General features: G+C 37.4%; 1 protein-coding gene across 10 annotated transcripts in view; it reads left to right on the forward strand.

Moving 5' to 3' along the window:
• Positions 1-330: 330 nt before the first annotated feature.
• The window catches only part of SS18 (SS18 subunit of BAF chromatin remodeling complex), a 465179-nt gene continuing 448133 nt past the window's right edge, over positions 331-17376 (forward strand). For 5 of the 10 annotated variants that reach the window (XR_012513138.1, XR_012513137.1, XR_012513140.1 and 2 more), the window contains exons 1-3: positions 903-1055; positions 4096-4172; positions 10885-10969. Coding sequence is in view for 5 of the 10 variants with exons in the window: in XM_003924771.4 (XP_003924820.1) it covers positions 987-1055; positions 4096-4172; positions 10885-10969 (231 nt within the window). In the remaining 5 variants the exon portion in view is untranslated. The other 5 variants (XM_074383658.1, XM_074383659.1, XM_003924771.4 and 2 more) reach the window with 5 other exon arrangements.

Raw genomic sequence — 17376 nt, forward strand, 5'->3', positions numbered from 1 at the left:
GGGCCTAATTTACAAGGCATTAAGTACTCTCAGTAAAAACACAGTGAGGATGCCCTGTTTCACAACTTAATTCCAAAGAGCCAAGCAGGACGGAATCGACCCACTTTTCCGCTAAGGGTTTGTCCCAAGAGGCGAGCTCTTCTCCGTCCGCTCCAGCCACGCTGGCTGACCGCCCTTGGGCACTGGACACAACCTTGGTGTCCCGATTTTGGGTGGGGGTTACTCTCCAATTGTTAGGCACGACTTTGTCCGTGGTGCGAGACTGTGGACTCGGAGGTGCGCATGTAGGGCGTAGCCGAGCCATTTAAACCAGCGAATCCGCGTTCACTTAGTCCTGCCACCTCTGCCCTATCTCGGCAGACGCTCCACGGATTTGCACGAACTCCCGAGTCCTGACCTTCCTCCCTTCTCCGGGCTGCCCGGACAACTCCGGGCGGCCACTTCTTGCCAGCACGCGTAAGTAAGGATGAAGTTGGAAAAACTGAACTTGATAGATCTAGAGCACGCTCCGCAACGCAGTCAGGGAGAGGCTTCTGAGCGCCGGAGACGGAGGCAAGTTGCAACCGCGCGAAGGGGGCGGGCCGGCTCGGGCCGCTCGCATTTCCTGTGACAGGGCTGCCCCAGCCTCTGCCTCTCCCGCGGCGGCGGGACCATTTCCTGAATCGCTGAAGCGGAGGGAGGAATGGGGCAGGACTCTACCATTAGCTCAAAGGGCCGGGGGGTGCCCAGAAAGAGAGGTCGCGGGATACGAGGGCGGTCAAAGAAGTTCGGCCGGGGATAGGGGTCCCCCAGAGCGAGCAGACACGAGACGTCCCTGGGCCAGCGTGTCTCCTTTAGGCTGGCTCCGCCGCCTGTCCGCTCGGCCCCAGAGCTTCCCCCCTTCTCGCTTTCCCAAGATGGTTTAGCCCGAGAGGCCGGCGTCTCTCCCCCAGTTTGCCGTTCACCAGGAGCGCTCGGGACTTGCCGATAGTGGTGACGGCGGCAACATGTCTGTGGCGTTCGCAGCCCCAAGGCAGCGAGGCAAGGGGGAGATCACTCCCGCTGCGATTCAGAAGGTGAAACCGCGCGGGGTCGGGGATGCCAGGTCCTTCCCGCGTCTGGGAGAGACAGACACGGGGGGGAAGGGCTGGGCCCGGAGTCGGCCGGGCCGGGGGCGGAGGCGGAGGCGGGCCTGCTGGGAAGCGGCCGTGTGTGGGAACCCGAGCTGCGGGCTGTGCCTGAGTGGGTGGCGGAAGAGGGTGAACCGGTTTTTCTCGGAGTCTCGCGCGTTCACGCGCTTTTCTGCAGACACAAAAGCCCAAGCCACCGCCGCCTGATTTCTCTAGGGAGGGGGCGGCGTTCGGGCAGCGGGGCGCGTGCGCCCGGCGGTGGCCGTGCGGGGAAGGGCGTGTGTCGGGCCAGCGGCCCAGCGCGGTGCTCCAGAGTTACTTTGGCGTCGCCCCGCCTCGCGCGCCGCAGTTGCTTCGTGCGGACCCTGCCGCGGGTCACAGCAGGCGGAGGGAAAGTCAGAGCGTTGCTCGCTGCTCTGCATTTCAGCCGAGTTGGGGAGCTCTCTCGAGAACTTGGGGGACGCTGGAGGGAACCTTAGTAGAGTGTGAGGAGCGGCCAGGGAAGGTCCCCATGGACTTTGGGGTTACCCCCAGAGCCTCTTCCCTTTTCCTTTCTACGTCGCCGCCTGTTCATTTACTTGTGTAGCAAGTATTTTTTGAGTGCCTGTTTTAGGCGCTGAGGCTACTGTGGTGAGTCATGAATCCTGCCTTCCTGGAGCTTACAGTCTAGTGGTGGAGACTATCGTGACCAATTATATAAGTCGTGATAAATACACGGGGAGCTGCGTCCTTTTTACACGATAGCGCTGCTGCGGTCGCTGCTGTGTTACTGCCAGTCGGAACACAAAGGTTCTTTATTGTCCTCTCACCCCTTGTTGCCTACTAGCAAGGCAGCGTTCTAAATTTTACTGACCTAGGCTTTCAAAAGTTACTGCTCTATTTAGCAGTTTACCTTAAATATTTTTGTTTTGTTTTATGGAGTAGAGCAAAGGTCAAAATAGTTAAAAAAAAAAAAAAAAAGTTAAGTTTTAGTACCACTCAGACTACGTAGCTTCTGCTAATTGGTTTCTGTTTACTGTCAGGTTCTTCGAAGTATGGCATTTGACATTTGCCCAACTGTTGCTTTATTTTATGAACAAACGAGCTTGACAGTGCCTGGAAATGCAGTGCTTTCGTGTAGTGCACTGAGTTAAGTTTGCAGCCTGGCAAACAGCTCCAAGTACACACACAAAACTGCGTTTCTGGAGGGTTCACCTTCTTTATTTTTGCATCCGTATTTACTAATGCCCTCCCTCTTTGAATTTTCTAGTTTTTAAATTTTAAATTCGATTTTTCCTCTTAAACTTTTAAGACAGCTTAATTATGAAGTAAACTTATAGAGTCTGTAACGTTGTACATGCACAGAAAAAGTCCAGTGTTTTTTTTTTCTATAGTTTCTCTTAACATAAGTCTTAAGATATTTATCATGGATGATTAATTTGGAGGATGCTGATCTATTATTTTCTATTCTCAGCTGAAGAGAAAAATGGGTTCCAAATTAAGTGCCTTATTCTACAATGGGAGAGATTGATATTAGATGTGAGATAGATATTCTAATGTCGAAGTTCAATCGTTTGAGGAATATACTGGAAATAATTTGTGAAATCATTAGTTTGAGGATTGGATTGGTACATTTTAAAGACTTTTTTTTTCTTTTTGTCGTCCAATGATTCTATTTAAGAAATAACTGCATTTATTAGCAGATCATGTTAATGGTTTTTTCCCCCCAGCAAGTGTAGATTATGATTCATGTTCAGAAAAATGTCACAGTTAATGTTAAATGGATGTTCCTTTTATTGAGATAGAGTAATTTGGTATTGTGCTAATACTTTTGAATCCTGGTAGGGTGGGGCAGGTTCTGGAGGAGCATCTCCTGAGTCTGTAGATCTTAACGGCTTAATCAGCCCCTGAAATCTTAAGTAACTTGCTCAAAATGGCACAACTGGCATTGAAACTGGCCTTTTAATTGCTACAATCAGTACTTTCTTCAGCTCCACTTTACTTAGATGAATTATTTAACCCTCAAAATTGCTTTGAATTGTTAAAAGATGATAGAATGATAAATCGGTATGTTTTTCCTTTTAAACATTTGAAACAGCTTAATTATGAAGTAAACTCATAAAGTCTGTAACATGTTACACATGCATAGAAATTATTATGTTTAATTATTATCTTACAATTGGTGAATCACAAAACCATGCTGTTATAAAGCTTGGAAACTAGCCAGCTACCTCATCAAGACTCCTGGGCTGAAGTTTTCATTTATTTATTTCATTCTGGCGAAGGACAGAATTTTTCTTTACTACTCCAAAGCATTAGAATGGTGAAAAGCCAACCCAGACTCTTAACTGACTAAAACTTCTTTTACAGAGAGCGTAGGCAATTAAATGTTCGATATAAAAGAAATTCAAATTTTCCCTTCTGGGCTTGTTTATAATTCAGAGGGAGAATAATTGGAATACTAAAACATTATTGATTAAACATGATATCATTCCAAAGGTGTAAAATAAGATTTTCTGTGGTGAGCTATATTAAAAAGACTCAAGGGGATTCAGTTTCTGTATAGATGAAACGTTTCTAGAAATCTGAAACGGAAAATCAGTTATCGAAAGGATTGTCCATATAAACTGTGCATGACATATTTTTACAAGAGATTTAAACAGTTTAGTACATAATAAAATTTTATTCAAGAGAGCTGATTCACTAATCTTGCTTTAAATTAGATTTGTTATTTACAAGAATTTTAAAATACTTCGTAGCAGCAGGTAGCAACACTAATAAAGTAATTTTAAGAAAATTTTGTTTTTTTTATGTTTCCATGTTTGCTTAGTGTTTTATGATCTGTAATAATTTGCTGGGGATAACAGTATTTTGTTAAGGGATCCACTCTAGAGTTCTTGTACAAGCAGTATTTACTAATGCCCTCCCTCTCTGAATTTTCTAGTTTTAAAATTTTACTTGATGCACTCACTAGATTTATACTAAACCTTTTCTAATTCTGTTTCAGATGTTGGATGACAACAACCATCTTATTCAGTGTATTATGGACTCTCAGAATAAAGGAAAGACCTCAGAGTGTTCTCAGTAAGATTGATATGAAACTTTTTTTTTTTAAATCAGTTTTTTGTATTGGTTAATTTTTTACTTTTTACGGACAGCTTTATTGAGATATTCACATACCATAAAATTCACCTATTTTGAAGTGTACAATTTAGTGTTTTTAAATATATTCATAGAGTTGTGCTGATATTTACATCATTTGGTTTTACAGCATTTTTCACATCCCCAAAAGAAAACGGGTGTCTGTTGGCAGTCAGTAACCCCACCCCTCACCCCCTGACAACCACTAATCTATTATCGTCTGTGTGAATTTGCCTGTTGTGGCATTTCATATAAATGGATTGTTGTACTGTGTGATCAGTTTTAACTGACATTTTTATTTTTCACTTAGCATAATACTTCTGAGGTTCATCCATGTTGAGGCATGATTCAGTACCTCATTCCTTTTTATTGCCAAGTATTTTTTTTTTCCCATTATACCACTGTACCACATTTTATTTATCCATCAGTGATGACCATTTGTGTTGTTCGTACTTTTGGCTAATTATGAATAATATTGCTATGAACATTTGTGTACAAGCTTTTGTGTGACTTTTCTTAATTTTTATAAAAGAAAACTTTCTTTGGGAGGAGATTGGGTATCAATTTGTTTCTTATACTTCTAGCCCTGCATTATACAATAATGACTTCAAATGTATGTGTAGTCTGATCTGTGGAAAAGTTAGATCTTCATTAATGTAGGGTATTGAGTTGTATCCATGTATGTGGTAGAGAAAACAAAGCTTCTATCTAATAAGTAGAGAATTGATTATCATTTATAAGGACTGAACTTTCTTATTTTAAAGTGATGTATCTGAAGTAAATAATATGGCCTGATAGAATCTGATGTGGTTGAATAAGTTGAATGTACTATTAAAAGTCTTTAGAATAGAACAGCACTGTCCATGAGAAATATAAATGCACGCCACATGTGTGATTTTAAATTTTCTAGTAGACACAGTAAACACGTAAAAAGAAACAGGTGAAATTAATATTAGTAATACATTTTATTTAACTCATTATTTCCAAAATAAAAATATTGAGATATTTTGCTTTTTTTTTTTTCCTAAGTAATAGAAACCTGTTGTATATCTTTAATAACACATCTCATTTTGGGTTAGCCATATTTTATTGTGTCTAGTGGCTGCTACATTGGTCAACACAGCAGTAGAATATAGTTGACTCCTGGTATCCTTGGTGAATTGATTCCAGGACTCCCCATGGATACCAAAGTCCAAGATGCTCGTGTCCTTAATATAAAATGGTGTAGGATTCACATATCACCTACTCACGTCCTCCTGTAAACTTTAAATAATCTCTAGATTGCTCATAATACCTAATACAATATAAATACTATGTAAATAGTTGTTGTACTGTGTTGTTTAGGGCAGGCGTCCCCAAACTATGGCCCGCATGCGGCCCCCTGCGGCCATTTATCCGACCCCCTGCCACACTCAGGAAGGGGCACCTCTTTCATTGGTGGTCAGTGAGAGGAGCACAGTATGTGGCGGCCCTCCAATGGTCTGAGGGACAGTGAACTGGCCCCCTGTGTAAAAAGTTTGGGGACGCCTGGTTTAGGGAATAAGAAAAAAGTCTACATCTTCAATACAGACACAACTGTCTTTTTTTTTTTCCACAAAATATTTTTAGTGCATGCTTGGTTAAACTGTGGATACAGACCCTGTGGATACTGAGGGCTGACTATTTTATTCTCACCCTTGTTTTGGAACACATTTATCTTTTCTAGAGATCTCACTGGTATATCCTCAGGCAGATGATTCCCAGCATCCATGGGTCTTGCTTTGTTTGGTTTTCACATTGTATTGGTCTCTTGCTGTCATGTGACTTACTGTAACTGTTTAATTCCAAATTTCCATTACTTTTTCCTCTTTGTTTAAAAGTGTTTTTAAATTTAAAAAGTCACATATGGTCATTGTAAAAAAAAAATTATAAAGTGTAAGTTTGTGGAGATGTCACCTTTTACATGCCACTGTCTTATCTCCCTCCCCTCTGTAGGAGTAACTGCTTCTGATGCTGTAGTATGTATCCTTCCAAACATTTTTTCTGTGTATTTACATATATGAGTTTATATGTATGCATGCACATTTATAGATATTGTTGTTTTTAATATTTATGTAGGTTATAGTTTTAGAAATGGAATTACTGGGTTAAAGACCACGGTAAGTTGACAAATTAACCAGTAAAATGATTGTATTGGTTCGCTTTCCCCCAGCCAGGTTTTTAGAGTCCTAGTTTTCAGCTATCCCTGTGAGCAGTAGATATTAGACAACTTTAAAATATTTTTGCACATCAAATTACTGAAAAGTGGTGTCTTAAGTTTTTGTTTTGGCCAGGCATGATGGCTCATGCCTGAAATGCCAGCGCTTTTGGAGGCTGAGGTGGGAGGATTGCTTTGATGACATGAGTTTGAGAACAGCCCAGGCAACACATTGAGATCTGTTTCTTCTTAAACACCATCACCACCACCACTACCAACAAAAAAACACAAAAAGCCTTTTTGTTTTGAAATAATTTCACACTTACAAAAATGTTTCAAAGATAGTACAAAGAATTCCTGTATGTGCTACGCTGAAGTTTTTCAAAGGATAACATACCCCATTTGCTTTTTTTATTCATTTCTTTACCCGTATTTTTCAGAAACGTTTGAGAGTAATTGCAAATATGAATCCCTCTTGCTTTTGATAACCTCAGTGTGTATTTCCTACAAACAAGCGCATACTCTTAAATTACCAGAGTATAATTGCTAAAATCAAGAATGCAATACTATTATCTAATGTTTAGGGCTTTTTTGAATTTTGCTGCTTGTCCCATTAGTGTATATTTTCTGGTCTGGGGTCCAGTGCAGGATCTGGTGTTGTATTTAGTTGTCATGTCTCTTACGTTATACTTTAAGCTGGGGGTCCGTTCCATGATTTTGACGTTACTGAAGAGTACAGAACACTAGTTTTGTGGAGTGTCCCTCATTTAGGATTTAACTGGTGTTTCCCATGCAAGATTAAATTCACATTATACATTTTTAGCAGGAGTACCACTGATGTGATATTGTGTCCTTAACAGTGCATCCTCAGTAGCCTTGTGATAGCAGTTTGTCCCAATATTGGTGATAACTTTGATCACTTAGTTAAAATAGTATCTTTTTTTTTGAGACAGAGTTTCGCTCTTGTTGCCCAGGCTGGAGTGCAATGGTGTGATCTCGGCTGACCGCAACCTCCGCCTCCTGGGTTCAGGCAATTCTCCTGCCTCAGCCTCCTGAGTAGCTGGGACTACAGGCACGCGCCACCATGCCCAGCTAATTTTTTGTATTTTTAGTAGAGACAGGGTTTCACAATGTTGACCATGTCTCGATCTCTTGACCTCATGATCCACCCACCTCGGCCTCCCAAAGTGCTGGGATTACAGGCGTGAGCCACCGTGCCTGGCCTAAAATAGTATCTTAACTAAGTGATATCTTACCTTTATGGTTTGTTCACCATAAAAGTACTATTTCTTGTAATTCATGCATATCTAATACCTTGAGGCACACTTACATTGTTTCTCATCATACTTCAACACATTACCTTTAGCATCCACCAAAAATCCAGTGATTTTTACCTAAGATAGTTAACACTTCAGATGGTTGCCAAATGATGACTAAATCTATCATTCCTTCTACTTTTACTTAAATCGTACTGTAAGGAAGAAATTTCTCCTCCTCCTATTCCTTCATTCTTTCATTCACTTATATCTCCATAGACTTAAACATTATTACTGTATTCTCTACGTTATAATCTCTTTATTATTTTCTTTAATTCTTCTAGATTTGGCCAGTGGGAGCCCCTCAAGCTGGCTTCTTGATATGTCTTCGTTATGTTTTGAACATTGTCTTATTTTTTTTGTGCCACAAAATGTTCTAGACTCATCCTGATTTTTTTTCCTGTGTGAGTTGGTAGTCACCCTTTTCTCCAAGCCCTGATTTTGTGTGTGTGTGTGTGTGTGTGTGTGTGTGTGTAGATGATTATTGAGAAACTAAGATCTGAGTGCTAGGTTATCTTACTGTTTAATCTCTTGTATGTTTTGTATTTTATATGATCTTTTTCATTACATATATTGTTGCTTAGATGAATCTTGTCTGCATATTTGAAAATGTTCTTTAAAAAAATTAGCTAGCTGATCTACTTTGGTTTAACGAATGATAATCAATAATAAGGAGATCGCTTCCTCAAGTCAGCCATGGAATGGTAAAACTTAGAAGCACTGATTAGAATACAATCATGACACTACGTAACGCATTTTTGGTTAACAACAAACCGAAAGATTATAATGCCATATTTCTACTATAATAACTCATAAGATTATAATACCCATTTCTACTATAATACCCATAAGATTATAATATTGTAATTCTACTGCACCTTTTCTATTTAAATAATACACAAATACTTACCAATCAGTACAGTACACCAAAAGTATTAAATACAGTAAAAGGCTTTGCAAGTTTGTAGCCTAGAAGCAATAAGCTCTACTATATGGCCTAGGTGTGTAGTAAGATACGCCATTTAGGTTTATTTTAAGTACTCTTGATGATGTTTGCACAACAAAGATTAAATCACCTAACAACACATTTCTCAGAATGTATCCCCATTGTTAAGTGATGAATAACTGTAATTACTTTTACTTTTGGCTTTTAAGAACTCCAGATAGCACCAAGGATAGTATATGTCACGGAGGGTGTATGTTTAGGTCTAGAACCAACTGAGTCAGCAAAAGTTTACACTGTTTATATTTTCAGCTTTTTGAAATATACGTATGATCATTTCCCTCATTCTCTACATACTGGGTTAGACCTCATTTCTCACATATACTTGGTGAACACTTTAAGCAAATGGGGCTCACATTGACTTAGAGAGAATCTTAAATTCTGCCTTTTTTGGTGGATTTAATTTCTTTTGTTCTTCAGATATTCTTTCTTTCTCAGGTTGTCAGTATTCATTTGTGAGTAAAGAGAAAAAAAAAAAAACTCCTCAACCTTAACAAGTGTTCTTGTTTCTCATTGTAGGAGAAGCAAAAGGAAAATAAAGGGAAAGATTAATACATGACAGCCATCTGGGAATTGATAGTCCAACTTTAATTTAATTCTTTAAGATGTGATAACTTTGCCTGAAACATTTCTTATACAAGAATATGAGTTTTTGCTACTTTTTTGTTAATGTTCATCTTTGAACCTTGAATCATCTTAGAATATGCTAAATTAGTCCAGGTGTGGTGGCTTACACTTGTAATCCCAGCACTTTGGGAGGCCAAGGCGAGCAGATCACCTGAGGTCAGAAGTTCAAGACCAGCCTGGCCAACATGGTGAAACCCCATCTCTACTAAAATACAAAAAATTGGCTGGGCATGGTGGTGGATGCCTGTAATCCCAACTACTTGGGAGGCCGAGGCAGGAGAATCGCTTTAACCCAGGAAGTGGAGATTACAGTGAGCTGAGATCATACCACTGCACTCCAGTCTGGCTGACAGTGACACTTTGTCTCAAAAGAAAAAACAGGATATGTTTATTTGATGAATGCTATAGATTAATGCAGTTTTACAGAAAATATATTAGTTAGAAAAGGCCAATGAAAAATTTTCATTTTTATCTACGTTTTTGTATGAGAGAAAATGAATTTGCTTTATTAAAGTTAATCTTGAGTGTTGTTGGTATTATAACATTTCCTCCATCTTTGTGTTTTAGCATATCTCTTTTTTTCTGTAGTTGGAGATGACCTATTTACTGCCTTCTCTATATGCTGAGATGGGTAGTATAAACACAGCCAGCATAAATTGTTGGTTATTGCTACGGTAGTAAGAAGGAAGAAAAGGTGTGGTTCCCACTCTCTTTCCTGCATTTTAGTAGACCATATTCACTGTACTTGGGTTTGAGGTTTCTAGCAAAATGAAAATGGCAGAAGGAAAGGGATAAGCATATTTTTTTTTCTTTTTCAGACGGAGTCTCACTCTTGCCCATGCTGGAGTGCAGTGGTGCAATCTTGGCTCACTGCAATCTCCGCCTCCTGGGTTTAGGCAATTCTCCTGCTTCAGCCTCCCAGGTAGCTGGGATTACAGGCTTGTGCCACCATGCCCAGCTAATTTTTGTATTTTTAGTAAAGACGGGGTTTCAGCATGTTGGCCATGCTGATCTTGAACTGCTGACCTCAAGTGATCTGCCTGCCTCAGGTTCCCAAAGTGCTGAGATTACAGGCATGAGCCACTGTGCCCAGCCAGGATAAGCATATTTCACTGGACTCCTTTATTTATTGATTTTTTAAAAAACTAAATCTACTAGTATACTAAATGTACTAGTATGGAGCTATTACATACATCAGTTATTTCATCTACTAGCTATGCAATCATGTGCAAGTTATCAGCCTCTCTAAACATTAGTTTCTTATCTGTAAAATGGAGAAAAGAGCTCCTACCTCATAGTTTTGGTTTGTGGATTAAGTGAAATATATATGCATATAAAACAATTAGAACACTATTTAGCATACATTGTAAGATCTCTGAGCTGATTATTATCTTTAAAGATATTATTTATCATTCGGAACTTTTGCAGAGTAAATAGGAAAATTGAAGTGCTATTGATGTTTGGGTAACAAATTTCCTATGAAACTTTAGAAATGATTATTTTTAAATATTGATATTTGTTTTGTTTTAATAGGTATCAGCAGATGTTGCACACAAACTTGGTATACCTTGCTACAATAGCAGATTCCAATCAAAATATGCAGTCTCTTTTACCAGCAGTAAGTACCTTTAAAATCATGTGAGGTAGATACTGTTTATCTATAGTATGGCACATTTCTGTTGAATGATTTTTAAGTTTTGTTTAGTAAATCTTGCTTTACTCTGAGAACATGAGAGTTTTCTGTGTTATCTAAAAGCTTTATTGTTTTGCTTTTATGTTTAATTTGAATTCACCTAAAATCGATTCTGTCCCTGAGAAAGTTGTATTCATTTACCTGTCCACCAACCTACCTATTTATTTTAATTTTTAATACAATTAATTTGTTAATAAATCTGAAGTATTTCACAGCAAATCCCAGACATCATTCAGTTTGAGCAGTAGATACTGTATTTTCATATGCACCTCTAGCAGACAGGACTATTCTCTTACCCAGCTAAGTTAACCATAATTTATGTCTTGTAATATTCAATCTGTTTTCAATTTTTATCAGTTATCTAAAAAAAAATTAATGTTTTACACTTGATCTTAGCCAAAAGGCCAAGAAGTTATTAAAAACCTAAATGTTTTAATAGCAGTTTGCATCAGAATCCAAACAGGATTCTGATTGCATTGGTTGGTATGTGTCTCAGTATCTTTTAATCTGTATCATTTTATCTTTTTAAATCTTCATTTATTTGTTAAAGGAACTGGGTCATATGTTGTGTAGAATTTTTAACATTCTGGATTTGGTTAATTGTATTCTTGTGGTCCTTTAATGTGTTCCTGTTTCTCTTATTTCATGTAAACTGGTCATTGGAGAGGTGTAATTAATGAGGTTTAGTGTTGGTGGTGCTTTGTATTTCCTATAGTATCAGATCAGAATGCACATGTTTGATTGTTCCATTTTTAATAATGTTAAGATTGATCAATGGGTACAGTTGATACCAGACTGATCAATGTATTACAAAGTTCCCTGTCTACTTATCGCTTAATGGTTTTAGTAGTCATTGGTGCTTGTGGACCAGATCCTTAATTTCACTTTGGGATCACAGAATGGTGAATTTCTAATTTTATAATCCCTCCTGCATTTATTAGCTGTAATTATTTTAAAAAGAAAAACTTTCTTTCATTAAATATTGGGTTATGCTGAAACTAAGAGAGTTCCTGTGGGAAAATCGTGATAAAGGCTTGATTCTGTCCTTTTATCAGTTTTCCGAATGAGTTGGTCTCTAGCAACCTGTGTATGTTACCATTCAGTTTAACAGTTTTGTTTTTATTATCTGAACTTAAACTTTTTTATATTTTTAATGTTTCAATCTATCACAGTCATTCTTTATTATGTTGAAAATTTTTTCTCTGATCAATGGAAGCCTCTTCATTTGGCTCCTGTGTCCTTCTGACATGTCTCAAGTATTTCATGGCCACTTTGTTTTTGTGATTTGAGAGAGCGGTATCAGGCTGATTATATTCTCTGCTCCAGAACTGAAGTCAGCTTCTGGAATCCTTCAAGGAGTCCTTGATTTTCCTTAATTTAATGGGAATTGGTATTTAGAGAGCACAATTTGGATACTTGGGGCATTTATCATTACTGGGTTTTCATTGTTTCTAGGCCTTTGTAATGGATAGATCTAGTAAACATTTTGTTTTTAAAAGATAAAATACTGAGTTCTTCGAACTAGTTCTACTTCAGGAAGGATTTTTTTTTTTTTTTTTGAGACGGGGTTTCGCTCTTGTTACCCAGGCTGGAGTGCAATGGCACGATCTCGGCACACCGCAACCTCTGCCTCCTGGGTTCAAGCAATTCTCCTGCCTCAGCCTCCCTAGTAGCTGGGACTACAGGCACGCGCCACCATGCCCAGCTAATTTTTGTATTTTTAGTAGAGACGGGGTTTCACCATGTTGACCAGGATGGTCTCGATCTCTTGACCTCGTGATCCATCCGCCTCGGCCTCCCAAAGTGCTGGGATTACAGGCTTGAGCCACCGCGCCCGGCCAGGAAGGATTTTTATTTAATTTTGAATTTATGTAGTAGCATCTTCTTTCTTATCCTAAAAATCTCGGATTCCTTAATGACATTGCTATATTTGCTTTCTACAAATTTACGTAAAACATATAACAATGTAATACCAAAATTACCACTGACAATAAGATGCTTGTCCCTAAGATAAATTCTACTGAGGATATAATCAGAACATTTTGTTTTGAACTTGAAATAGTTCTTCATGTGGCAGTTGTCATGAACTGGATTACCAGCTAGATAGAATTTGTTTTTGTGAATAATGTGAAGGATAGGTTCAGTTTTGTTTCCATATGAATAGTTCTTTGTCCCATCATTACTTATTGGTAAAACTAAACATAATATCTTTATTTTGTCATGCAATTTATGTTGTATCTAGTGTCCATATATATGTGGGTCTGTGTCTGATCTGTGCGTATCGTTTCCTTGGTCTGTTTTTATGAATTCCACTATCTGGTCATACTTTATATATTTGAGAAGTTCTTATTTCTTTTTTTTTTTTTTCCCCCAAGTATATCTTGGCTGTTGGTTCTTTGCATTTCCCTATACACTTAAACACCAGTATGTCAGGTTATACACACATATATGTAATCCTGTATGAATTTTCACTGAGATTACTCTAAATCAATTTGGGAAGACTTGAAATTTTTACAAAATCCAGTCTTGCAGATTGTGAACATTGCATATATTTTCATTTATTTAGTCCTTTAATGTCTGTTAATGAAGTTTTATGATTTTCCCTGTAGATTATTTGTACGTCTCTCATTGAGCTTCTTGCTGGATATTTAATACTTTGTTATTTTTTGAGGCCACTTGAAATCTAGTCTTTGTTTTATAAGTTTTCTTTTCTAACTGCAGTTGCTGTTTACATGGAAATGCAATTGATTTGAATCTCACATTCTTGTTGAACTCTTATTTCTGACAGTTTTTCTGTAGATGCTTTCAGTTTTCTATATCATATCATTTGTGAATAATGAGTTTTGTTTCTTTCTTGTCAATCCTTACACCTTTTATTTTTTTTTTTCTTGCCTTACTTCTCTGGCTAGGACCTCCAGTACATTCCTGAATAGAAGTGATGATAGAGGACATCTTTGTCTTGTTCCTGATCTCAAAGAGAAAGCTTTCACTGTTTGACCATTAAGTATGATGTTTGCTGTAGTGTTTTGTAGGTAACTTATCAGGTTAAGGAAGCTCCTTTCTGTTTCTGGCATGCTAAGTAAGAATTTGTATCTTGAATGGTTGTTAAATTTTATCAAGTACTTTTCTTGCCATCTAATGAGATAATTTTAAGATTTTTCCTCTTTAATCTATTAATATGGTAAAATAAACTGATACACTTTTGATGCTTAATCAGTCTTGCAACCTACTTTTTGATGACTCATTTGGTCATGTGTTTTTAAAGAAATTGCTATATTTGGTTAAAATTTTGGTCAGAATTTTTGCATCTTTTTTCGTCAGCATAATTGATCTGCAATTTCACTTTCTTGCAATGCCTTTGTCTAGTTCTTATTTTAAGGTTATGCTGGCTTTATAAAAGGAGCTGGAGAATTTTTCTACTTTTTTTATCCTGAAGAATTTACATAATATTTCTATTTCTGCTGGGCGCGGTGGCTCAAGCCTGTAATCCCAGCACTTTGGGAGGCCGAGGCGGGTGGATCACGAGGTCGAGAGATTAAGACCATCCTGGTCAACATGGTGAAACCCCGTCTCTACTAAAAATACAAAAAACTAGCTGGGCGTGGTGGCGCGTGCCTGTAATCCCAACTACTCAGGAGGCTGAGGCAGGAGAATTGCCTGAGCCCAGGAGGCGGAGGTTGCGGTGAGCCGAGATGGCGCCATTGCACTCCAGCCTGGGTAACAAGAGCGAAACTCCGTCTCAAAACAAAAAAAACAAAACAAAACAAACAAACAAAAAATATTTCTATTTCTTCCTTAAATGATTGGTATAATTCTTTAGAAAAGCCATCTGAATCTGGAGTTTTCTTTGCAAGGAAGTTTTTATTATTTCTTTAATTGTTAATAGGACTATTTATATATTCTATATTTTATAAATTGCCTATTTTGGTAAGTTGTGGTTTTTAGCATTTTAATAAATTTGAACATTCATTAGCATGAAAATAAAGTAAAAGCTCTTTTTTTTTTTTTTTTTTTTTTTTTGAGACGGAGTTTCGCTCTTGTTACCCAGGCTGGAGTGCAATGGCGCGATCTCGGCTCACCGCAACCTCCGCCTCCTGGGTTCAAGCAATTCTCCTGCCTCAGCCTCCTGAGTAGCTGGGATTACAGGCAAGCGCCACCATGCCCAGCTACTTTTTTGTGTTTTTAGTAGAGACGGGGTTTCACCATGTTGACCAGGATTGTCTCGATCTCTCGACCTCGTGATCCACCCGCCTCGGCCTCCCAAAGTGCTGGGATTACAGGCTTGAGCCACCGCGCCCGGCCCTAGTAAAAGCTCTTGAAATAATCTTATTTTCTTAATGTGAACAGTATCGGTAGTCATAATTTTCCTTTTTCTTTTTAATGTCATTATTTGTGACTTCCGCTTTAAAATATTTTTTGATCACTCTTGCCAGATGTTAATGGCTTTTTAAATATTTTCAAAGCATCAACTTTTGGCTTTGATTGTTCTCTGTTGCAGCATTTTTGAAACTTCTTGGTCTCAGAACCCCATTATATTCTTGAAAATTATTGAGGACTTAAAAGAGCTTGATGTGGGTTATATTGTTAATATAAATTATAAGTTTTTCTCAGTTGTGAAATTAAAGCTGAGAAATTAAAATTTGTTAAAAATAAAATTACTGCATGTTAAAATAAATAACATTAAAGGAAAAATATCTTTATGAGATGAATGGCATCATTTTACATTTTTTCAAGTTTTTGTTAAATGCCTGCCTTAATAGAAGACACTATATATTCACATCTACTTCTGCATTCAGTCTATTGTAGTATGTTTTGGTTGTGGTAGTAGAAGAAAGTCTAGTCTCACAGAGACATGTAGTTAGAAAGAGGAAGAATATTTTAATAGCCTTTTCAGATTTTTGTGGATAACCTTGTTTGATATTATATAGCAGATCTTAGTAAGTTTTTGTTTTTGTTTTTGTTTTTAAGGTTAGTTGCAGTGTGGAATCTTAAATTATATGATTGCATATTTCTTGCTCTGGTACATTTAAGCCCATTGGTCTTGGAATCTTTTGCTCATGTATAATTTTGTAACATCTTGCTTTGGTGATTTGGAAAGTTAAGTTTACTGAGTTAAACAATTCTTCCAAATATTAACATATTTTATTGTGTGATACCAAAGACTAGTTGGTTAAAATCACCTCTAATCTCATCAGAAAAAGTACCTAAGTATGGGGATGCTGTCAGGCTTAAGGTAGTAGATGTTGCACATTCCAAATTCTTGCTTGAAAATTCAAATTTGATCTTGGCAACAAATGTTATCAGTTGATTTTCTTGCTTACTATGTTTGTTTTTGAGAAAATGTCTGCCAAATACCCATGCCTTGATACATATAGTTAACAGTTGTTCTTTCAAGTAAAAATGGTGTTCTATGAAAAAGGTGCCTAGTTCAGCTAGCAGCTCAATCACAAACTGCTTTTTCTTGATTATTTTACTTTGTGACAGATGTTTGTTATTTTCCCATTTTGTCACTGAATATTTATTTACAAGACATGAAGAATTTACTAAATAATTTTTACTGCTTCCTCAAGCACATTTTTTAGTGAAACTGTCTTTTTCTTTCTTCAACTGCAAGTGTGCGGCAGTCAGTAATACATTGACTGATAATAGTTTGATGTCATTGCCTTGATTTATAATGAGGTTCTAGCAGTATATCTACTTTTGCATTTGTGAATTTAGCAAAAAGGCAGACATCATCTTAGTATTATTATCGCAATAGTTTTGCTTTTGGGTACCTCATTGTACGGTTTTGTTTATGATTAATTTCTGATATTTATGATTTTCTTCGTTTTACTTTTGATGTATTTTGCTGTTTTTTTGAGTTTGGATGAATGCCTCTTTCATCAATTTTCAGCTTTCTAATACATGCATTTAAAATGGGCATAAGTTTCCTCAGTAGTTCTGATATGTAGTATATTCATATTTATTTAATTCCATATATTTTCTAATTTTCATAATTATTTTTAAATTCACTGATTGATAAAAATACATTTCTTAATTTCCAAACATTAGAATTTTGTTTTCTTGATTTCTGGCTTTATTGCATTGTGGTTAAATAACATTTTACAGTCTGAGTTCTTTGGAATTCCTTGAGATTTGTTTTAGGGTCCAGCATATGGTCAGTTTTTACAAATGTTTCATGTGTATTTTAAGATAATATGTTTTGTTTAGCCACTGAGTGCAGAGTTCTATATATGTCTATTAGGTTAGGTTAAGTGTGTTAATCTTGTTTGAATCCTCTGTAGCCTTACTGATTTTTTTTTTTTTTTTTTAGCCTTTGTAATGTTTTGTTT

The sequence above is a fragment of the Saimiri boliviensis genome, chromosome 13 (genome assembly GCF_048565385.1).
Source record: "Saimiri boliviensis isolate mSaiBol1 chromosome 13, mSaiBol1.pri, whole genome shotgun sequence".
Lineage (NCBI taxonomy): Eukaryota > Metazoa > Chordata > Mammalia > Primates > Cebidae > Saimiri > Saimiri boliviensis.